Source organism: Pithys albifrons, chromosome 20 (assembly GCF_047495875.1).
Source record: "Pithys albifrons albifrons isolate INPA30051 chromosome 20, PitAlb_v1, whole genome shotgun sequence".
Taxonomy (NCBI): domain Eukaryota; kingdom Metazoa; phylum Chordata; class Aves; order Passeriformes; family Thamnophilidae; genus Pithys; species Pithys albifrons.
Window position 1 is genome coordinate 4,386,422 of NC_092477.1, and position 23,643 is coordinate 4,410,064.

The 23,643-nt window shown below is 50.8% G+C and overlaps 1 protein-coding gene across 1 annotated transcript in view; it reads left to right on the top strand.

Annotated features, from left to right (window-relative positions):
- Nucleotides 1–23,643, top strand: part of LOC139681048 (voltage-dependent N-type calcium channel subunit alpha-1B-like) — a 355,721-nt gene that overhangs the window by 196,290 nt on the left and 135,788 nt on the right. The window contains exons 10-14 of the mRNA XM_071574188.1: nucleotides 616–690; nucleotides 2,651–2,740; nucleotides 6,375–6,584; nucleotides 17,248–17,360; nucleotides 23,323–23,435. Coding sequence (XP_071430289.1) covers nucleotides 616–690; nucleotides 2,651–2,740; nucleotides 6,375–6,584; nucleotides 17,248–17,360; nucleotides 23,323–23,435 — 601 coding nt within the window. The remainder of the gene's footprint in view (nucleotides 1–615; nucleotides 691–2,650; nucleotides 2,741–6,374; nucleotides 6,585–17,247; nucleotides 17,361–23,322; nucleotides 23,436–23,643) is intronic.

The following is a 23,643-nucleotide window of genomic DNA, read 5'->3' on the forward strand; positions in this document are numbered from 1 at the left end:
CGATCCGTGAGAGGTTCACCTGCTGGACAGTGCCACCCACGGCCTCCCACTGTCCCCAGGAGGGCGTGAGGGGCACCCTCTCGCATGCCCTCGGCAGGACTGGGGGCTGCAGAGTCCCCGTGCCCGTAGCGGGTGTCTCCGAGGCTGCAGGTGGCCGAGCAGCAGTGCCACACCGCCCTGGGGAGGGGACCGGTCCCTGCGCTGCCCCTGGGGCCACAGGGACACCCGGCTCGTGGCGGGCATTGGATGCCAGAGGAGACAAGCACTGACCGAGAGAAGGCAGGGGCTCCAAAGCGAGCTTTCCAAACGGATTTGACCAAGAGACTAAGAGCCCTGTTAGCTGTAAGCAGTAAGACATAACAGGGTGTGGTGATCCTCCCTTCCGACGTGAGACCCGTAGCGTGGCAGGACGGCCGGAGGCACCGAGCTCGCAGGTGCCCTCCCTGTGCCCCCAGAGCGCCCAGCTCGTAGGACGCGCCAGCCAGTCAAAGTTCAGTTAAAGACTCTTCCCTCTCCCTTTTCTGACCATCTTTCGTCCTCCCATGTCTCCTCCTCCTTTTCCCCCTTCCCCTCCCTTTCCCCCCTCTTTTTTTTTCTCCTCCCGTTCCCTGTCAGGGAGGGCCGCCTCGGAAGGGCCGATCCACCAAGGCGCGGCACCGGCAGAGACTAGCAGCGGCAGCAGCTACAACAGTGAGTGGATTGCAACTCCCCAGGGGCTTAGGCGGCACAGCGGGGCAGCCTCAGCCCACAGCCCCAATGCCCGGGTCACCCCGTGGTGTCCCCCAGGTGGTGTTGCACCTTTGGCCACCCCTGAGCCACCGCGGCTCCTCGGGGGCGGCAGGTGCCCGGCTGCTGCTCCGCCTGGGCCAGCCTGGTGACCTGCACCTGGGGAGGACTCGGGCATGGAAGAGCTGGGGCTGCAGGAGGTCAGGGTCGAGGTGTGCCTGGTGCGTGTGTGTGTGTGGGTGTGTGCTGGGGAAGGTTGGCCAGCACGTGGGTGCAGCCAGGGCTGGTAGTGCTGAGTGTCTGCAAGAGTAGCCTGAAAAGCTGAGTGGTGGAAGCCAACTAGAGGTGGGTATAAGTCAAGACCAAGAGATATCAAGGCTCCTTCTATCCTACTAAGCTGAAGGAGCCTGACAGTGTTCCCAGCCTTGAAGCAGCTGGTGTGGAGCAGCCCACATCCATGTTGGTATATCCTCTTAGTCTCCAAAACAGAGAGGTATTGCATCCAGGGCGCCTGTAGAGATGGCACACCCTCACTGCTAAACACAAGTAGGAGGTATCTGGGGGAGAAGAAAAAGAAGCTGCTCAATTCATGCCAAGGAGTGTTGTAAAATTTTACTCCCAGTGCTGGTTACATTCCAGTGCAGGGAATGGCCCTGGACCAGTGCAGGGAATGGCCCTGGACCAGTGCAGGGGATGGCCCTGGACATGCTGGAGTGTAGTGGGACAGATGGAGCCTGAAGAACTCAAAAGCTGCTATTGCTGGGACTGAGGATTCAGCCTAGAGCTGGGTGGGGAAGAAAGGAGCAAAAGTGGTTATTTGCCAAAAATATCCAGATCACAGCTTCAGAGCATCCTCTTCTCTTCGAGCCTCTCCAAACCTGGGTGGTGCTCTGGGTGAAGTGCCAAAAGAACCAACACTTGCCTTGGCCACGGAGGAAGAGGCGCATCCATTTGTGTGTCAAGGCAGGGAAACCTTCCCATGTGTAGAGTGAGGGGATCTTCTCCAGGAGCCTTCCTGGGGGGAGCAGCAGCTCAGAGTGCGTGGCTTTGCTGTGTGTGCCTTCTGACCAGTCTGTATCACCACACCATGGGGTGTCTTACTGCTGCTAGGAAGTGGTGCTTAGTTCCTGTCTGTCTTGAAGCTGTTACCAAACTGTATCTCAACGTTATCTTTTTCTGCCAGTTCTCGAGGTTTTGCAGGTAGGTGGGCTTGGGACCAGAGTCCTCACTGTTCCTGCCTCGCCCCTCGGGCACTGGGTGGCCAGTGCAGAGCTCTCCGAGCCTTTTTATGCTGCTGGTCTCATTCCCTGTTGGAATAAAACACTCTGGAGATGTTTGCCCTCCGCTCCAAAGATGGTTTTGGAATAAGTGTGTTCTCCAAGCCTTGCAGCAGCCCCGGAGGGAAGGAGCTGTTCCCTGGGTGCTGTTAGAGGCTGCTCCCTGATTTGTGGCAGTCTTTGCATGCAGCATTTCTGCTCCTCCAACTGTATCCGAGCCCCATAAATGCTGACTCCTTAATGGTGCCCACTGTAAACAGCATTAATGGGTTTAATGGATGGCAGCACTCATCTCCTAACCCACTGGGGCTCAGAGACATCCAGTGACCCTGCCCAGCCTCTCTGCTGGGCTAAAAGCTCCAGGAGCTGCAATGGCTCCCCCACCCTCCTGCATCTGTCGGGTGAAGTGTGAGCGTGCAGACCCATTCCTGGCAAACCTTCAGGAGCTGGAAAGTCAAAACAACCCTGCCACTGAAAGCATTCAGCCCTGCAAGGTTGGGGGTTGTCTGATTTGCTCCAGCTCACCCTTGTGTGAGAGCTCTAAGCTGGCATCGGGAAGTAACTGCTGGCCCTGGAGAGTGAAGGGAGGGGGAGAGAGAATCCACTCTGCATCCTCACGGGGCATTTTCTCTTTAATTTGCACACAGTGTTGAAAAGAGCCGCAATAAAGAAGAGCAAAAATGACCTGATTCATGCAGAAGAAGGTGAGGACCATTTCACAGACATTTGCTCCGTTGGTGAGTACTGGCTTGGCATCCCCTGAGGTTCAGAGCTCCACCCAAACCCGTTCGTGTCGTGTTTCCTCCGAGCGGCTCCTTTGCTCCAGAAGCTGCAGTTTCAAGAAGGAGAAGTCCTTGTGCTCCTGCAGCATCACTCAAGTCCCCACAGCAAAGGGCCTCGTGGCTTCCCCCTCTGCCCTGCTCTGCCTGGCTCAGCTCCTGCATGCTGCACCCTTCCAGGTGCTGGGAGAATCCCTGCTGGGCTGGCCATCCCGGGATTCTGCTTGGAACGTGCTCATGCACCCCAACTCTGCCAAAGGACACTGCTAAGGCTCTTTGTTGGAGGAACTGGACACAGTCCCATCTGCCACTGGTGCCCAGCGTGGGGTTTTGCAGCCTTTGCTGTGTGAGAGGCTGCTGGGCAATGCTGGGCTCGTTCTTGTCTTAGAAGAAGATCTTAGAGCAGTTCTCTACGTTTTTCAAGCCAGCTCTGGAGATACACATCCAAATACTCCCCATTTCAATGCAGAGTGGGACATCCTGCACCGTGGGGCGTTTGGGATCTCCAGCTCTGCAGACCAGGACATGGTCAGGTTATGGAGGAGCTGCTTCTCCTGCAGTTCCCAGAGCTGGTTTCCTCTTGAGACACAGCCAGGTGGAGAGGCAGGAGGCAGGTCTGGGGTTGGCAGGTGTTGGCAGGCTCTGGGCACACAGCCCCCATCTCAGGGAGCTGTTTGGACATCAGCAGAAACACCTCTCAGCCGTGGGCTGAGGACTCATCTTCCTGACTGCTCTGCAGTGGGATATTTGGCTTCTCCCTGTCCCTGCTGTTTGAGTGTGGACATGGTTTTGCTGCTGAAGCAGCAGATGTTCTCATTATCATCCAAAGAAGTACCTTGGCAGCCCAGTTACCACGAAGCAGCAAATCCTGGATGCACAAGAGCAGCAGCACAAACAGCACATTGGAGAGTCCATGTCTGTAGGTTCTTACAAGCACGAGTGCCTCAACTGCCCTTTGCAAACTTGGCATGAAGGTTGTAGCATTATTTCTTTCCTCTTTAAACCAAGACCTGGGTGCAGGAAATGAATGTTGCTTGGCATGTTCCTGACACCACCACTCCCAACCCCCCAGGCTGCAGGTTTTGTGCCTAAACTGCTGACACTTCCACAAGAGGTTTGTTGCTGAAAGAAGCCAAAAATGCAGAAGTCGTGTGCATTTTTGGTGTGGTTTGGTTTGTTTTCTCCAATCCCTGCATGGATAACAAGGAATGGTCATTTCTTTGGAACATTTGGTGGTGGTTGCAATAATTGTGAGCTCTTTGCATTGACACCCAAGTCCCTCCAGGCTGTGGGCAGCCATGGCACACAAACAGATCTTGGGATCCAGCATTTCAGGTGGCAACGGATGACGGAGCATCTGGGCTTGTGGCTGATCTGCTGCAGAGCTGGGAACTGTCTCGGGAACATATGGCAGGGAAAATAACAGCAGTGCTTCCCACCTTCTGGGAGTGCTTCCCCCACTTGGGAAAAGTGTTGTTGAGTTTGATTCATGGAACGAGACAGAGCAGAAGAAAGGGATAAAGCAGCTACTTCACAAGCTCCTGGAGGGGCTGAAACTCTGCAGAACATCAACAATCAGATCACGTGGGCAATTATGCATAAAATCTGGTTTTGAGTGAGGGATTTTTTGGCTGCTTCTCTGTAATGTCTTCTGATGGCAGCATAAGGAGCCTGGAAGAACTCAGAGGATAATTCTTGAGTGCCACGTGAAGGTGCAGCCCAGGGGGGCTGAGGCTTTGACAGGTCTCTCACTGGCCATTGGCTGGATGTGCTGCACTTTAATTTGAACACAAGTACCTCAGTGAGCCTTCTAATTGCATTATAAAGCTCTATAGGGGTAAACACTTCCCAGTGTGCTCTCTGGAGCTGTTCTAAGCATTCATTCTTTGCTTTCCTCCTGACTCCCAGCCTCTCATTCCACACTAATAAGTGTGCAGCTGCTCCTTCTGGCTTGGCCCCCTCCGTGCTGTCCCAGACACAGGGCACTGTCTTGATTCCCAGACAGCCAAGCACAGAGAACTGGAGATTTTCTATGTTACATCAGTTTAAATACAACCATTTTGCTTTTCTGGAAGATCAGTAGAGGAGATGAGAGGGCAGCAGATCATTCCCCTGCAATTCTGGGAGCAAAGTGGCTGGACTATCTGAGAGCTCTTTACCTGCTAAACAGTGTTAAGCTGCAGTCCAGCCTAAATCTTAACCTGCAGCTCTTTCTGTTGTCCTAAAGCAAAGAGGAGCACTCTGATCTCTTGCCTTTTAAACTGCCAAAGGCAGGATTAGCAAAGGAACAGAACAGCATTCCAAGTTTTTTTTTTTGCAAGGAGATTGTTCAGAGCCTGACCCAGGCCAGCTCTGTGTGTTGGTGGATGGCCAGAAATGGGAGATGGAATGGAGAGAGAGCTCCCTTTCCATTGGGGGGACATCACCTGGATGTCTGAGACTTGGAGAACCCGCTGCTGTCACATCTGGATGCTTCATCTTTTCTATGAGTGTTGTTTGATTTTATTGCACCACGAAAGAGGATGAGATTCCCACCCCTTCCAAGTGTTGAAATGTAGGTGATCACACCCAAAGATTTGGCTGCTGCTGCCAGAACACTCAGATCATGTAACTCCAACAGCAGCCCATGCAGATCAGCTGCTCTCACAGTGCTTGGCCCAAGGCAGGACCACGTGTGTCCTGCTCAGCCCCACCTGCTGGGCTGCTCCATCCCAGCATGGGGAAGGGCAAGAGAGTATTATCTTGCCACAAACCATCTTGAAACGAGGTCCTGAGGGCCAGCACAGCATGACACAAGTGGTGGACAGGCTCTGACAATCACAATTTTCCCTGTGGCTGTTGCAGAGGAACCCCAACGAGTCCATCCATGTGTTTATTCCTGAGGTGCCCTGATTTCTCCTGCCTCAACACTGGCCAGGGATTGCCTTCCCATCCTTCATTTGAGCAGTGCCTCTACCACAGGGGGAGAGCTCCCATCAGAAAGGATTTATTCCATCAGCTTCCTGTTGTTAAGACCTTTGCCTCCTTCCCAGAGTTTCGGAGCAGAGTGAAAATGTAGCTGATTTAGGCAGGATTGGTACAAATGAGTTGCTGTGCCCAAAGTACTGCCCAGGGGGCAGATTGAGGCCTCTGCTCAGGAAACACAGGAAGCTGGAGAGGGAAATAAGGAGCCTTCATTCCCTTCAGCAGTAAGGGCTGCCCCTCAGAGCAGGGGAAACAGGAACCAGCTCCCAGCTCCACAAGGATGTGCTCCACACCAGGGGCAGGATCACCACAATGCCTGGTGCTTTCTGCCCTTCCAGTCCCACTGCTGAGTTTAACTGGGACCAATCAGGATTGCTCCAAAGGTTTGGAAGCCCAGTGACTGTAGGTGGTGGAGCTGGGCATGGACTCATGAAGTTCTAAACTCCCAACCTTCATCCCTCATGGTGTCATTACAAGCCAGATGCCCTTGCTCAGCGCGTGGCTGGCGTGCCCAGCTTAATGCCCAGCTGTGCTTCTGGCGCTTGGCAGGGGCTCTGTGTGCCCAGGAATGCCCTCCCAGCCTTTTGCCTTCCAGAGTGGGGTGTGGTGACTCTTCTTTCTGTCCCAGGGTCTCCTTTTGCCCGTGCCAGTTTGAAGAGTGGCAAGAACGAGAGCTCGTCCTACTTCAGGAGGAAAGAGAAGATGTTCCGGTTCTTCATCCGGCGCATGGTGAAGGCTCAGAGCTTCTACTGGATTGTCCTGTGTGTGGTGGCCCTCAACACCCTCTGTGTGGCCATGGTGCACTATGACCAGCCTGAGAAGCTCACCACTGCTCTCTGTGAGTATTGGCCTCTCCACCTTCCCCCGAGGAGGTCTCCAGTTTTGGTCACTCACATCCCCAGGAGCTCTGGGGTTCAGCTTGCCAAGTGTCACCTCAAAACAGGCTCAGAAATGCTTTGATCAGTAGTTCTGGTAGCTCAGAAGTCACAGAATCAAGAATGGTTTGAGTTGGAAGGGACCTTAAAGAGCATCTCATTCTACCCCTGCCATGGGACCCCTGCCACTGTCCCAGGTAGCTCCAAGCCCTGTCCAACCTGGCCTTGGACACTTCCAGGGATGGAGCAGCCACAGATTCTCTGGACAACCTTCCTCTCACAAGGGAGAATTCCTTCCCAATATCCCATCTAACCCTCTGGCAGTGGGAAGCCATTCCCCTTGTCCTGTCCCTCTGGGCCCTTCTAAACAGTCTCTCTCCATCTTTCTGGTTGGCTCCCTTCAAGCACTGGAAGGCCATAGTTAGGCCACCCAAAGCCTTCTCCTCTCCAGGCTGGACAATCCCAATTCTCTTTCAAATCATATTTTAGCCATTCAACCACAAAGTTCAGAAAAAAACCCGCCAGGACGAGGTGTTGGTTTGAGGTGGGAACGTCATCCTGAAGGTTATTTCAAACTTCCTGTTCCACCAGATGTGGATCCTGCAGGAAGGAGGATTTGTTCTGTAGCAGAGAGAAGGGATGGGGAAGGATGCTCTGCTTGGGGAAGGGCAGGTTTCTGTCCAAGCTGTGTCTGTCCCTTTGCAGCTGCTCTGCACCCATGGGTGGTTTCTCTTGGGGACACACTCAAAGCTCTGCCAGCTCTGGTGTCCCTGGACCAGCAACACGTGAGATAAACCCTCTGTCTGTGCTTAGAGGCTCTCCCTCTAATTCCCCACACTTTGGTGATTAATGGCATGATCTTTAAAAGGCTGGAGATCTGCAGAAGGTCCTTTTTGGTCCTGTGTCCTCCTGGCTGGTGGTGTGTGATTACCTGGGACAGATGTCACGGTGTCCTGTTTAACATCTTCAGTGAGGATTTAGATGAGGGGATTGAGTCCATCAGCAGCAAATTTGCTGATGACACCAAGTTGGGAGGGAGTGTCGAACTGCTGGAGGGCAGGAGGGCTCTGCAGAGGGATCTGGAGAGACTGGAGAGATGGGCTGATTCCAATGGGATGGAGTTCACCAAGGCCAAGTGCAGGTCCTGCCCTTTGGCCACCCCAACCCCTGCAGCGCTCCAGGCTGGGCACAGAGTGGCTGGAGAGCAGCCAGTCAGAGGGACCTGGGGGGACTGAGGGACAGGAAGCTCAACAGGAGCCACCAGTGTGCCCAGGTGGCCAAGAAGGCCAATGGGATCCTGGCCTGGATCCAAACTAGCGTGGCCAGCAGGCCCAGGGCAGTGACCCTTCCCCTGGACTCTGCCTTGGGGAGGCCACACCTTGAGTGTTGTGTTCAGTTCTGGGCCCCTCAGTTGAGGCAAGAGATTGAGGGGCTGGAGCGGGGCCAGAGAAGAGCAACGAGGCTGGAGAAGGGACTGGATGTGGCACTGAGTGTCCTCTGAAACACCTCCAGGGACAGAGAATCCAACATGTCTTGATCCAACCTCACTGTGATCACCAGCCCAGGGCACCGAGTGCCAGAGTGATCACAGTGGGGTTGGATCAAGGGTTGGGTTTGATAATCAGAGGTCTCTTCCAAGCCAAGTGAGACGAGAAGAGCAACGAGGCTGGAGAAGGGACTGGAGCACAAGTGCTGTGGGGAGAGGCTGAGGGAGCTGGGGGTGTTCAGCCTGGAGAAGAGGAGGCTCAGAGGTGACCTCAGCACTGTCTGGAACTGCCTGAAGGGAAGTTCTGGCCAGGTGGGGGTTGGTCTCTTCTCCCAGGCACTCAGCAATAGGACAAGGGGGCACGATGGGCTCAAGCTCTGCCAGGGGAAATTGAAGTTGGAGAGCAGAAAGAAATTCTTTGCAGAGAGAGTGCTCAGGGATTGGAATGGGCTGCCCAGAGAGGGGGTGGATTCCCCATCCCTGGAGGTTTTTCAGCTGAGCTTGGCCGTGGCACTGAGTGCCATGATCTGGTAAAGGGACTGGAGTTGGACCAAGGGTTGGACTTGATGATCTTGGAGGTCTTTTCCAACCCAATCCATTCTAGGATTCTGTGCCCTTCTGTGAGAATATGTGCAATACCACCAGAGAGAAAATCACACTATATTTGTACAAAGCTTTTATTTTTCTTGCTTCCTGTGGCCACCTGTCAGTTCAGTTCAGATGGTTTGGGAGTGCAGCTGAAATGTGATTTTTGCTGCTTTAAATTTGCTTTGTCTTATGATGAATAAGAAATAAATGGAGACAGCTCTGCCAGCAGAGCCTTCACACCTCCCAGGCTTCCCCTGAGGGCTCAGACTTGCTCCCAAAAATGATTTTAAAGAAATGTGGAAGGTGGGGGACAGAGATTTTTGTGTGTTTTAATGAAGGTTGTAGGGTGGGATTCCTGGAAAACTGTAAACCGAAACTTAAAAATTCCTGGAAAACTTGTGGAAGTTCCTCAGGTCAGAACATGGGGACACACTGAAAGTTTTTCCTTCTGAAGGGAAGGGTTGGGATGGAGAGTTTGTTTCTGGAATTCAAAGCCATTCCTTTGGCCACTTTTGGCTCTATAAAATGGACAGTAACAAATCTGTTATTTACCTCTTGATATTCATGTGGGATCAGAGCAAAATATGTTAAATAAAACTTCTGAAACAAGTGAACAGAAGACCAGGAAAAACCCAAATATTTCAACCATTCAGATAATTTCAGCTTAGATCTTTAAAGATACTTTTCTGCCTAATTTTCTTTGATTTCTGTATAAATTAGATATTTAAATATTTCTTGCCTCAGATCCTCAGGTCTTACCTTATTACATTTAAGCAAACTTTTGAAGTTTTCTTTTAATACACCCAAAAGGTCAAGAATTCCAACTGCTCTGACATCCCAAATCTCCTTATTAATATTTGTTGAAATATTTAATACCAGCAGGTAGATGGAGTTATAATGAGAGATACATAAGAAGGACAGAAACTTCTTTCAAGTCTGGTTTTGGCTTTTTTTTTTGGCAAAATTTAGACTGAAAAGAGAGACAGACTATACAGAGAAGTCAGTCTTGCTTATTCATTACCTAAATTTGACAGAGGAATTAATAAACCAGATTGGCAGAGTAATTAGAAGTTTGAGGATTAGAATTTCTTCTTGAGTCAGGACTAAATGTCTGGAATAAAAAAAAACCCCACACTTGAAATCATTCAACTAAAAAAAAAAAAAAAAAGAAAGGCTTTAGATTTAAAAAAAACTCAGTTTTGGGAGCACCTTTTGCAGGAACTTTTCCAAGAGAACAAAAAGAAATCCACAAGGCAGCAACTTCTACTTGAAGCAAATTTGCTGATGGCACCAAGTTGGGAGGGAGTGTCGACCTGCTGGAGGGCAGGAGGGCTCTGCAGAGGGATCTGGAGAGACTGGAGGGATGGGCTGATTCCAGTGGGATGGAGTTCAACAAGGCCAAGTGCAGGTCCTGCCCTTTGGCCACCCCAACCCCTGCAGCGCTCCAGGCTGGGCACAGAGTGGCTGGAGAGCAGCCAGGCAGAGGGACCTGGGGGGACTGAGGGACAGGAAGCTCAACAGGAGCCACCAGTGTGCCCAGGTGGCCAAGAAGGCCAATGGGATCCTGGCCTGGATCCAAACTAGCGTGGCCAGCAGGGCCAGGGCAGTGACCCTTCCCCTGGACTCTGCCTTGGGGAGGCCACACCTTGAGTGTTGTGTTCAGTTCTGGGCCCCTCAGGTCAGGAAAGAGATGGAGGGGCTGGAGCGGGGCCAGAGAAGAGCAACGAGGCTGGAGAAGGGACTGGATGTGGCACTGAGTGTCCTCTTAAACACCTCCAGGGACAGAGAATCCACCATGTCTTGATCCAACCCCACTGTGATCACCAGCCCAGGGCACTCTGTGCCCTGGGCTGGTGATCCCAGTGGGGTTGGATCAAGGATTGATGATCTCAGAGGTCTCTTCCAACCCAACTGAGAAGAGAACAGCAAGGCTGGAGAAGGGACTGGAGCACAAGTGCTGTGGGGAGAGGCTGAGGGAGCTGGGGGTGTTCAGCCTGGAGAAGAGGAGGCTCAGAGGTGACCTCAGCACTGTCTGGAACTGCCTGAAGGGAAGTTCTGGCCAGGTGGGGGTTGGTCTCTTCTCCCAGGCACTCAGCAATAGGACAAGGGGGCACGATGGGCTCAAGCTCTGCCAGGGGAAATTGAAGTTGGAGAGCAGAAAGAAATTCTTTGCAGAGAGAGTGCTCAGGCATTGGAATGGGCTGCCCAGAGAGGGGGTGGATTCCCCATCCCTGGAGGTTTTTCAACTGAGCTTGGCCGTGGCACTGAGTGCCATGATCTGGTAAAGGGACTGGAGTTGGACCAAGGGTTGGACTTGATGAACTTGGAGGTCTTTTCCAACCCAATCGATCAATTCTATGTTGCTCTGAGAGCTGGGAGGGAGGAGCAGGACTTGGCTGGTCTGGTGCAGAGCAAGAGAAAACCAGAGAATTCTAATGATGTTGTTTCATGGAAGGTGCTCAGGAATGACCTGATGAGGCTTTTTGGGAGCTGCAGCAGCAGGAGAGGAGCCTGGTAAAGTCTGGGAGGATCCTCTAAATCCTGAAACTCTCCCCAGGCACCTCTAATTCAATTATACCTGTCCCTCTGGGGAGAAGTTTAATTACATTACAAATTAATTCTACTTAAAGAACAGTTGGTAAAAGCCTGTGGGTCTGCATTGATTTATTCTCCCCTTGGTCTTTTCTTTCAACTTTTCTGGTTTGAATTGTTCTGATTAGCTTGCCCTGCTTGATATTCCATATCACTACAACTGCTTTGGAAAAAGAGCTGGAGGAGCTTCAGAAAGAGGCTTGGGATTTCTTTGGGCTGATTGGAAGAGTTGATGAGAAATTCTCTGAATCCTTGTGGTGTGATGGAAACAGGACACGCTTTATGGCCCTGGAATTATCCCCAAATCTGATCAGAGCTTCCCCTTCTCTGGATGGGAAGGACTCCAGTGCCAAGTAGGAATTGTCTCATGCTGCACATGGACACTGCTCACTGAAACATGGACCTTTGGTTAAATAAGCTGCAGTTCCCTCTAGAAGTCTGTATTTCATGATTATCATCTGCTCCCCTTCATCTCCACCACTGCCAGTATTCTGAGAAAGCAGAAATTTCTGGCAGAAACCACCTCTGTGATCCAGCCTGGAGGAGCATCACTGAGGGTTGGGAGCAGCACAGATGAATGTTCAGCTGAACCCACCAAAATCCATCCCGTGGGCACCCCATGGAGGTGCAGAGTGAGGGGGTTTCAGGCAGGACTGAATTTCACTGATGTCCTCCAAGCTGTTGTGGAACCAGCTGGAGGCACCAGTGCAGAGCAGGAGACCAGCTGGGAGAGTGCTGGTGGTCTCCTCTTCCTCTGGATGAAGCTGTGGAAGGCTGGAAGCAGAGTGGGGTGGGATTTGGGACCCATGGGGAGAAGGTTTTAGGCTGGAAGCAGAGTGGGGTGGGATTTAAGGCCCATGGGGAGGAGGTTTTAGGGCTGGAGACAGAGTGGGGTGGGATTTGGGACCCATGGGAAGAAGGTTTTAGGCTGGAAGCAGAGTGGGGTGGGATTTGGGACCCATGGGGAGGAGGTTTTAGGGCTGGAAGCAGAGTGGGGTGGGATTTAAGGCCCATGGGGAGGAGGTTTTCAGCTGAAATCAGAGTGGGGTGGGATTTGGGACCCATGGGGAGAAGGTTTTAGGGCTGGAACCAGAGTGGGGTGGGATTTGGGACCCATGGGGAGGAGGTTTTAGGGCTGGAACCAGAATGGGGTGGGATTTGGGACCCATGGGGAGGTTTTGGGGATGGAAGCAGAGTGGGGTGGGATTTGGGACCCACGGGGAGGTTCTGGGGATGGAAGCAGAGTGGGGTGGGATTTGGGACCCACGGGGAGGAGGTTTTAGGGCTGGAAGCAGAGTGGGGTGGGATTTGGGGCCCATTGGGAGGAAGTTTTGGGGATGGATCAATGAGGTTGCCCTTGGCAGCCCTTCCATTGGGCCACCCTTCGTGAAGCAGCTTTGTCCTTTCTCCATCTAAACTCCAGTGATCTTAGTGCTCCTAAATGTACATCTGTCTAAACCCAGAGTGTCTCTTGGCTGAGAATCACAGCATTTAAAAACAGGTTTTTAGCCACTGTGGCCTGGGAGTATCTTCTCTTCCATGTGTTTGGGACAATTAGGCTTTTTTGATGCTCTTCATGAAGCAACTCTCCTTTTTTTCTCCAGCTAATAATCTAAGGATCCTTAACTGGCTCCTTAATTTGTCCAAAAACAACATCCAGAGTGTCTCTTTTTTGATAAATACAATATTTTAAAACAGATTTTTGGCCATTGTGGCCTGAGAGCATCTTCCCTTCCATGTGGTCACAGAATCATAGAATGGATTGGGTTGGAAAAGACCTCCGAGATCATCAAGTCCAACCCTTGGTCCAACTCCAGTCCCTTTACCAGATCATGGCACTCAGTGCCACGGCCAAGCTCAGCTGAAAAACCTCCAGGGATGGTGTTTGGGACAATTAGACCTTTTTGGGTGCTGGAGTAGAGGCCCAGCTCCCTCTGGGTACCAATACAGAGAATCTGCAAGGAAAAGGCTGATTTATTTATCTCTGGTGAACATTTCACATCTGCTGGGCAAAGAGGAGGCAGTTTGTGCCCTGCCAAAGTTCTCCTGGTCATTCAATGTGTGAGGAGCATGAGGAGGGCAAACCAGTGTCAGGCTCAGCACCTGCTTCTAATGCCATTGGACTTGGAGATGGGGCAGCAATGGAATTAATCCCTGGGTGATTGACAGCAAAGAGCTGATCACTGTCCAGTACCAAGGTGTGGGGTGAAGGGATGTGATATTGGCCTTTGCCAAGAGCACAAATCTGAAATTAAATTGGACTATTTGTATCAAACTTTTCCCCCTTAAATCACATCACAAAATGCTTCTGCTTAAGGCAAATTAAATTACACTGGGGGGGTCTGAACAGCAAAATTGTGTTTTCAATTATACAGGCAGGGCCATCTCGGAGGGAATGGTGTGTCTGATCCTCCTGATGCTCTGAGTCAGTCCCTTCTGCCCAAGCTGTTCCCTGAGTGTGGGTGTTTTCCTTGCCTCCATCCCTTGGCCTCAGTGGGTTGGGATTTGTAGCATCTGGAACCTGCTGAGATGCAGCTCTTGGTGCCAGTTCCCAGCTCTGATCCTGATGGGATTCATTGGCTGTGAAAGGACGGGTGGAGCTCCTTCAAGAGCAGCAGAAGGGATTTGGTTTGAGATGTTCTAAGCACTTTAAATCCTCAATATTTCCTCAAATATTTCTTGGTTCTGCTTTGCTTAGAAAGGTTGTTTTGCAGCTTTTCCCTCCTGTGTTTTTCTGGCTTTGCCCCTGTGATGGTGGAACATTTCATTGCTGATCCCTGGGGTTTGTTCAACCTTCTGCTGGATGGGGGACTGAACATTCATCTTCATGTCTTTCCTCCTTTCTGAATTCTTGTGAAATGATGACAACTGTCTTGGCAAAGTGTGTTGAGATGTGTTGGTGAAAATCACAGTTCAAAAACACCACAAGGACTTTTGTTCCCCTGTGGAAGATCAGGGGGTTTACCTGACATGTAACCTGCAAGGTGAGTCTGGTGGGCAGAGAAGAGGGTGGAGATCTCCCTGCCAGGCTGAGAGATGGCACAGGTGGAGGTTGTGCTTTGCTTTCTGTAGCATCTACAACCTCTAACTAATTAAACAGGGCCACCAGCACTGGTTTGATACCAACCCTTGTGACAGGGAGACTTCCCATGGAAGCCATTCCAATAGGCTTGTTGAGTGTGAAACCAAAGTCCTTCTCCAGCTTTGCTGGAGCCCCTTCAGGCTCTGGAAGGGGGTCTCAGGTCTCCCTGGAGCCTTTTCTTCTCTAGATGAACACCCCCAACTCTCCCAGCTCCACAGCAGAGGAGCTCCAGCTCTTGGAGCATCTCCAAGGCCTCCTCTGGACTTGCTCCAGCAGCTCCACATCCTTCTTCTGATGGACCCCAGGGCTGGAGGCAGCTCTGCAGGTGGGGTCTCACCTGAGATGAGAGTTGGATGGTTGGATGGATTGCCAGCATAATTATGGATAATTCCCTGCTCTGGGATCCTTTGTGTTGGAAACAACTGTTTTCCCACTGAGTTGTTGCATGTGATACCAGAAGGAAAAGCTGGAACGTGGTGCAGGTGTGACCAGGCTCCTCCTGGCAGGTTCCAAGCTCAAGGTGAGCTGGAGATGTGCTGTTTCTTCATGTGAGCACTGAGATCCCAAGAATGGAGCTGCCTCTTGGTAGGGAAATGGGCTGAGAAGTCTGCAGGGCTCTTGCTTTGTCATCTTAGTCCTCCAATGTGGACACACAGCCCTTATGGTCTCCTTGAATGACATTTCTGCTGCCTTCAAGGAGAGCAGGTTCTACAGGAACATTAATACTCTCCTGGTGTTTCCTCCCCTTTTGCAAATGTTGGCAAAAGTCCTTGCAGGCTCCTCACTAAGGTGTTAATAAACCCTTTTCCATGTAATTAAAGCTTCCTGGATTTCAGTTTGCTCTATGCCCATGATATTCCAAGAGTGTCTTTCATTTCAAATTTAAACCCCCTTTTAATTTTATTTTTTTTTATTTTTTTTTTAAATTTTTTTTTGCTAATTAAAGCTGTATTTTCCAAGCAATTTGCAAAGCCACCCAGCAGTGCAAAATGGGCCCTGGGCCAACTGTGCTCCCTCAGTGGGAAGGTGCAGGACTGGAGTGGAGTGAAATCCAGAAATCCAGGTAGTCTGGAAGGACCTTCATTCCCTCCTCTGTCTCCTCACACTCATCAGCTGAAGCCACACATGGCAGGAGATCAGAGAATGATGGAATCAGAGAAGGGACAAGGACCATCCAGTGCAACTCCTGGCCCTGCACAGACATCCCAACAATCCAACCCTGTCCCTCAGAGCGTTGTCCATGGAATATTCTGAGCTGAAAGGGATCCACAAGGGCCATCCAGTCCAATTCCTGGCCCTGCACACACACCCAACAATCCCACCCTGTGCCCCAGAGCATCATCCAAACCCTCCTGGAGCTCTGGCAGCCTTGGGGCCGTGCCCACTGCCCTGGGGAGCCTGGTCAGTGCCCACCACCCTCTGGGGGAAGAGCCTTTCCCTGAGATCCAACCTGACCCTGCCCTGACACAGCTCCAGCCATTCCCTGGGTGCTGTCCCTGCCCTGGCACAGCTCCAGCCATTCCCTGGGTGCTGTCCCTGCCCTGGCACAGCTCCAGCCATTCCCTGGGTGCTGACCCTGCCCTGACACAGCTCCAGCCATTCCCTGTGCCCTGTCCCTGCCCTGGCACAGCTCCAGCCATTCCCTGGGTGCTGTCCCTGCCCTGGCACAGCTCCAGCCATTCCCTGGGTGCTGACCCTGCCCTGGCACAGCTCCAGCCATTCCCTGGGTGCTGTCCCTGCCCTGACACAGCTCCAGCCATTCCCTGGGTGCTGTCACTGTCACACAGAGCACAGATTGGAGCTGTCCCAATGTACAAACCCTGAAATTCAGGATTTTTTAGCTGAAATTTCCCTTGTTTCTACCTGTATCCATTGCCCCTTCTCTGTCCATGTGCACCTTCGAGCAAAGTTCAGCACCACCTTCTCTTTGGCATTCCTGGAATCATAAAACTGGAATTACAGGAGACTTTCCTGTGGCATCTGCACTCCCACAACCCCTGAGAACCTCCAGTGCTGCACTGAGAGCAGTGATGAATCTCTGTCCTTTCCTCATCTTTTCTCCAGGGACAGGTTTACCTTTCCTATTTCATGTTTTAATAGTGGAGGTGGTTTTTTTTTTCCCCTTTTTTTTTGTTTGTTTGCTTTTAAGATTTTATTCTTGCTGTTGCTGATTGGCCTCCAGATCTAAAGTTAAAATGTCTTTTCTGTAGCTTCAAGTCCTAACAACTTGATCTGGAAAATGAAGTCTCCAAAGCCTTTGTTTCATCAGAGGTGATAAATTTTCCCATCAAAACTCCACAGCTGATTTGCCCGTGATATGTGAAGGAAAAGGAGACAGGACTTGCTCTTGCACAGTTATAGGGCTATAAAGGCATAATAAAAATAAATGTGGTAACAGTAGACACAACACCTCTGAATCTGAGCCCTCAGTCAGCACTTCTGATGGGCAGGAAGGTATTTTTATCATCAGAGGATGTGACAGAAATTTAACACCCCACCCCCCAAAGTGTCCATCCCTTGTAAGCACAGAAGGCCCAAACCCCACTGCAAAACATCAACTCTGCCATTAAATTAGACCTTGAGAAACAGCAGGTGCAGGGCTCTCTTTTGGAATTGCTTTAGGAAAAAAGTGAGGATATTATTTAATGCTCATCCCACAAGCCCCCAGTGCAGCTCCTGAGGGCTCTCACAGCTGCTGTACACACGGAAACAACGAGCAGGAACTTTCCTCTGCCTCTTGGGTGCTGTTCCAGAGGGATTTTCTCCTGCCAGGAGTCACTCTGTGCTGTGACAGAAGACCATTGGTCCTTCCCCACCTGTAGAGATCTGCCCACCAGGGGCTTCTGCACTAATTGCATCTCTGTTTTCCTGTTTGCAGATTTTGCAGAGTTTGTTTTTCTGGGACTGTTCCTCACTGAGATGTCTCTGAAGATGTATGGGCTGGGGCCAAGGAATTACTTCCACTCTTCATTCAACTGCTTTGACTTTGGGGTGAGTAACATTCGTTTGAGGGGATGAATTCCAGATTGGTTTGGGTTGGAAGGGACCTTAAAATCATCTTGTTCCACCCCTTGCCATGGGCAGGGACACCTCCCACCACCTCAGATTGCTCCAAGCTGCATCTAACTTGGTCCTGGACACTTCCAGGGATGGGGCAGCCACAGCTTCTCTGGGCACCTGTGCCAGGGCCTGCCCACCCTCACAGCCAAGAATTCCTTCCCCATATCCCATCAATCCCTGCCCTCTGGCAGTGGGAAGCCATTCCCCTTGTCCTGTCCCTCCAGCCATTGTCCAAAGTCCCTCTCCAGCTCTCTTGGACCCCAGTCCTGCCCCCCCTCAGCCTTTCCATGGGCTTTGCTTCCCCCTCACAGCCCAAGGCAGGGGGCACTTCAACCCAACAGAAAATCATGGAATGCTTTGAGTTGGAAGGGTCCTTAAAGACCATCCTTTTCCACCCCCTGCCATGGGCAGGGACACCTCCCAGCAGCCCAGGTTGCTCCAAGCCCTGTCCAGCCTGGCCTTGGACACTTCCAGGAATGGGGCAGTCACAGCTTCTCTGGGCACCTGTGCCAGAACCTCTCCACTTTCACAGGGAAGGATTTCTTCCCAATATCCAACATAAACATGAAACCATTTCCCCTCATGTCCTTGAAAAACATCCCTGTGTGGCTCTCCTGCTCTCCAGCAGGCTGGGCATGCAGGGGTGGGTGTGGGAATCCCTGGGAATGGTGCTGGGAACACTCATTGTATCAATGAGCTGCAGAGAAGCACATTCAGCTCCCCCTACTCATCCTCCTCCTCGAGGCAGTGACAGCAGAGGGTTTAATTTCCTCAACACACTCCAGTGGGTTCAGGGGCTCTGATTGCAGGGAGGTTCTCCCTCCCATTTCAATGAGGGGATTGAGATGAGCTCAGTTGGTTAAAACTTGATTGTAATAATGCCAAGGTTATGGGTTCAATCCCATATGTGGGGCCTTGACTTAAGAGTTGGACTTGATGATCCTTCTGGGTCCCTTCCAACTCAGAATAGTCTGTGATTCTGATTCTGTGATTGAAAGACAAAAACACCCCCCAGATCTCCCTGCTCATCTCCCCTGCCAGCCCTTGGCTGGTCTTTGCCTCAGGACACACAGGCAGCACTTCCCAGACATGAGTGTCCACAAGCAGAAGTGTGACCAAGATTTGGTGACACAAAGGCAAGAACTCCCATCCAGAGGTGCAGATTCAAGTAAAGCTCTGAAGTGTGAATAGAGGGGCTGGTTTTGGCTCCATCTAACCCAGACCATGGCACGTGCATGTTAATTTATTCATTAAAAGCTATTAGGCTGTAATCTGTCCTCACAGAGGATAACGTGGCTTCCCTTATCTCTGGCGTGGGTGAGCAGCACTCGGTCTGGGAGGGCTCTGGAACAAAGCAGATAGGAAGCTTTGGAGACAGCCACGGGCAAGGGGACAATAGTTCAGGTCCTTGTACACATCACCCAGCCCTTCTCTTGAAGATTCACTCTGCTGGGTCTGGTCTTTGTCTGCCAAAATGCTGGGAGTGATTCTTCTCCCTTTGCTCCCACAAGGGGTGAGGAGGAGCAGGAGGAGGAATTCTCATCTTCGGTGGTGACCTCTCCTAAATCCAAGGCTACAAGTAGAGCCAACTTACTCTTTTTCTGGCAGGAATGCTCAGGGATAAACCATCCAAGCCAAGGATCACCTGTTTGTCAGGGACAGGTGATTTAGGAGCTTGCACATGTGGGTGAGCACACTCAGCTCCCAGCCCGAGGGCTCAGCTGTGCCCTGGGCAGCTGCTGCCAGTGGGCCATTGGGAACAGTTGCTGGGCAATGGCCCAGAGGGTTTAGAATGCCCAGCTTTGGTCACACCCACACAGGGATAAACTGGTCCCACCTGCTGAACCCCCTGTGCTGGTTTAAAGGTGAACCAGCAGGGGAAATGAACTCACCATGAGAGAGATTATAAGTCAGAGCTAAAATTTAATAATAATATTACAATAAAAACACTGACACACAAGGGAAATTGCTTTCAACTCACAAAAACCCAGCAGTATAACCCAGTGTCCTGGGGCACAAACCCAAGGGGGTTTGTTTGCCCTTGTGCTGAGACCCCTGTGGCTCCCCCAAGTCCAGAGCAAAAGGAAAAGAAAAACCTGTTGGTTCAGGCGAGGGCTGTGGTCTGGTTGAGAGTGGGGATCTCCTGCTGTCAAGGTCCTGCTGCTCCTCTGGATCCCACGAGAAGTTCCCAAGGTCTTCTTACCCACCACTTATGTACCCTCAGGGAGCACCCAGTCCCTCCCCCTGGGCAGGGACTCACACAATGGGTGATTAACTCTGGGAGCCAGGGGGTGTTGAGCTGTTGATGGCCCATTGGCAGCCACACCCCCTCAGGCTGGGTGTGAAGGTGCCAATGACTCCCTGGGCAGCTGCTGCTAATGGCCCATTGTCCTTGGGGAATGAATAGAGGGGGTAGAATACACAGCTTTGATCACCCCCCCACAGGGTTAGCTGGTCCCTCCTGCTGAACTAGGACACCCCCCCAGAGGTCCCTGCTTTGTGTCCCACTCTGGTTTGTGCAGCTTTGGGAGTGTTTCCCACGAGGTAAAGCTGTTGATCTAATTCTCCCTCCTCCAGAGAATCCACAGGGATCCTACTTCTGTCTGTGTTTGTTCCTCCTCACCCACCTTCCAGCTCCCAGAATGAATTCAGCCAATTCAGCCTCCCCTGGAACATCACACAGATCTGTAACCAGTTTAGTTGGACAAAACCAGCGAGACGAGACCATTCAAATGCAAAAAGTGACACAACAAATCCGAGCAACATCAGCCTTGGGGGAAACAGTCTGGGCAGGGTCTCATGTGAAACAGGCTCCCAGGAGGGCATGCTGAGATGCCAAGAAAATTAATTACCACTGTAACATGGGGAAGGTCTAAGGGAAGGGGTTTGCTGATTTCATGAGGGATTCCCAAGAGGGAGAAGTTTTAGTGCTTTCCTTTTCAGATGGGAGAAGAGGGATGAGCAACTGCTGTGTGTGTGCCTTTCCCACTGCACTTTCTGGAAGTTCAGGGCACAACTTTTCTTGCAGGTGTTAGAAATGACCACCCAAAGAGCCAATTATTTGGTGTAAAGGGTAGTTTAATTTTATAAGTAATAAATAGCTACAGAGTGAACAGCTCTGGGCACACCAGGAGTCTCTTCTCCATCAGTGCCACCCATTCGAGCTCGCGGGTTCCTTTTTATACAGTCAAAGGAGGTTTATTTTTAACCACTTCCTATAAATTATTTTCTTCTTCACTTTGACATCCTTTCATCTGATTCTACCTGTTGCTTCTCAGTGGTCTGGGTTCTTCTTTGGTGTGATTCTTACCATTTAACTAGAGACAATCTTGTTAGTTAAGCTTTATCTGTTGTCTTGAGGTGCTTCTTCCTTATCTTGACTGTGTTTACTTCTCCATTGTATTTAGGTATTCTTGGCTTATCTTTGGTCTGCACTGTATTTATTTTACTTCAAAAGGCTGCTTAGTTATTAACTTTAGTTCTTTTCTTTTTCTGCTTTTTCTACATTATTTGATAAGCTCATTCTGTTGCTAAATCTTTACCCCATCAAGCTCCACAGAATGTCTCGTTATGTTCTTGACATGAATTAAATCTCTATTTATCACACAGGGCAGCAGCAAACAGTGTGGTTTTCAAAGAGTTTCTGGTGGTGAAAAGGGTTTCCAAAGGGCACTGCCCAGTGATCAGACCCAGTCCTGGCTCCCTCTTACCATTTCCTCCCCCAGGTGCTTTCTGGGCTTTGCTGAGGATGGTTCTGGTGGGCACCAGGGGCAGAGGGAGCTCTGAAATGATGGGTTAATGGCAGCAATAACAGCAGTTGGCAGGGAAATGCCTGGTTTATTCTATTAGCTGTTGCCTTCAGATCTGGTACCTCTGTGAGCAGAGACACTCTGGAGAAAGATATACAAGATATACAAGTTAATGGAGAAAGATATACAGGGTTTTCTTCTTGGAAGCTTCCCAGGTTCAAACCCAGAGGGGTCTGACCCCCAGATCAGGAAGTTCACAGGTTTTCTACCCCTTATTAACATCCAATCAGTACTCTTATTTCTCTTGAATGCCCACCCAAAAGGCCTGTCAATCTGCCCCCTCCTTCATGGGGGGACAGTTGGGCCTTCTGTTGTTTGTCTCCTGTTATCTTGCAGGTGGCTTCTCAAAAACATGGTGGCCTTGGTTGAGCCTGAGAGTATCACCCAAACTCGTGAGAAAGGCACTTAATATGTGCACCTAAAATCAGAGTAACTTAACAGAGCCTGTAAGATTCCAAAACCTTCTGAAATGACATTAAATTCTTAGGCATCATAACTGTGCAGCAACCTGTGTGCATATAATTGCCCTTCCCAACCCATTATTCCTCTGTCCTCTCGGTGATGGAGGATTTCTCAGAAGGGTTTTTTATTGCCTCTGGTTAATTCTCTGCCATCCTTAAACCCACCAGCCAAAACAACCCTTCAGAAAACACCATTATTTGGGAGAACTTTTTCAATACCCTGAGGCAGGTGATTGGATGTGTGTGTTGGAGGCTTTGCAGGAGCTCATTTTGCTTTAATTGCCCTCCTAAAGGCTCCCTGTTGCCAGAAGTTTCTGGTAGATCTTACCCAGAGCTTCACTGTTCTGCTGCAGGTGAGGAGTTCGGAGCCTTCTGCTGGGAAGGGAAGGATGGGGCTGTACATCTGGATCTCTGGATCTCTGTACAGATGGGGTGGGAAAATGAAGTGTTGGCATTTGCAGCCAAGACAGTGTTAAAAAAAACCAATAAAAAACAGTGTGTCATTAAAAAAAAAAAGGTTATTTTAGGGTAGTTTGATTGCTAGAGAAGAAAGCAACAAGTTCCTATCTGTGTATGGGAGATCACAGTGTGTTCTGCTTTGGGTATTAACCCTTTTAGTCTGGACTGCAGAAAATTGGGATAAGGATTGTGCTGGTTTAAAGGGAAAGCAGCAGGAGAAATGAACCCAGCACAAAAGGGATTATAAATCAGAGTCACAATTTAATAACAATATTCCAATAAATGCAATGGCACCAAGAGAAATTGGGTTTAACCCCCAAGCCCAGCAGTGTAACCCACCCCCTGGGGCACAAACACAGGGGGGTTTGGTGGCCCCTGTGCTGAGCCCCACGTGGTTCCCTCGAGGCCAAAGGAAAAGGAAGGGACAAACCTGTTGGTGCAGATGATGGCACAGTCTGGTGGAGAGTGGTGGGCTCCTCCTGTCCAGGGTCTGCTCCTCCTCTGGATCCCAGGAGTGGTTCCCCAAGTCCCCAAACCCCCAGATTGTCTCCCCTGAGGTTTGGGTGGGAGCCCCCAGTGCCTCCCCCAGGGCAGGGAGTTCCACACTGGGGGATCTGACTGTGGCAGTCAGGGGGGATTTTGGAATGGTTGCTGGCCCATGGGCAGAGCTGAGCCCTCAGGTGGGTGTGGAGGTGCCAAGAAGTCCCTGGAGGGGAGTTGTCCCAGCTCCTCTGCCAGGCTTCTTTCCCAGCCAGCTCCCAGCCTGAGGGCTCAGCTGTGCCCTGGGCAGCTGCTGCCAATGGGCCCTTGGGAACAGTTGCTGGGCAATGGCCCAGAGGGTTTGGAATGCCCAGCTTTGGTCACACCCACACAGGGACAAACTGGTCCCACCTGCTCAACTGGGACAGACTGGATAGGCTTTAAAGTTCCTTCCCATGCAGACCAGTCTGGGATTCTGGGATTCCATAACCTTTGGGTCAGTCCCAGACCCCAAACTCTGGGGCTGTTTGTTTGCAGCTCTTGGTTAATTTATAATTTTGCTGAAGTTTTCCTGAGAAAACCATCCCAGCCCCAGCTCTGAATCCTGTGCTTTTTCTCAGCCTCACCACAGAGGAATAAATAAAAAAAAAAACCAAACCAACAAACCCAAACCTCTTCTTGCAGGTCATCGTGGGAAGTATCTTTGAAGTTATTTGGGCTGCAGTGAAACCAGGAACCTCCTTTGGCATCAGCGTGTTGAGAGCCCTTCGGCTGCTGAGGATTTTCAAAGTGACAAAGTAAGTCCAGCTCCCCTTCCACTCCCAGCAGGCTTTTAGATCCTTTGGAAATGTAGATTACCAGCTCCATGGCAAGTAGAATGCTTTGTACATTTATAAACAGTAAATAGATTACTGGAAACAATGTCCCAACCCCCTGGTTTTGGTGGGACAAGAGCCCTGTCTGTCCTGCCATCCAAGTCATAGAATCATAGAATCATAGAATCGA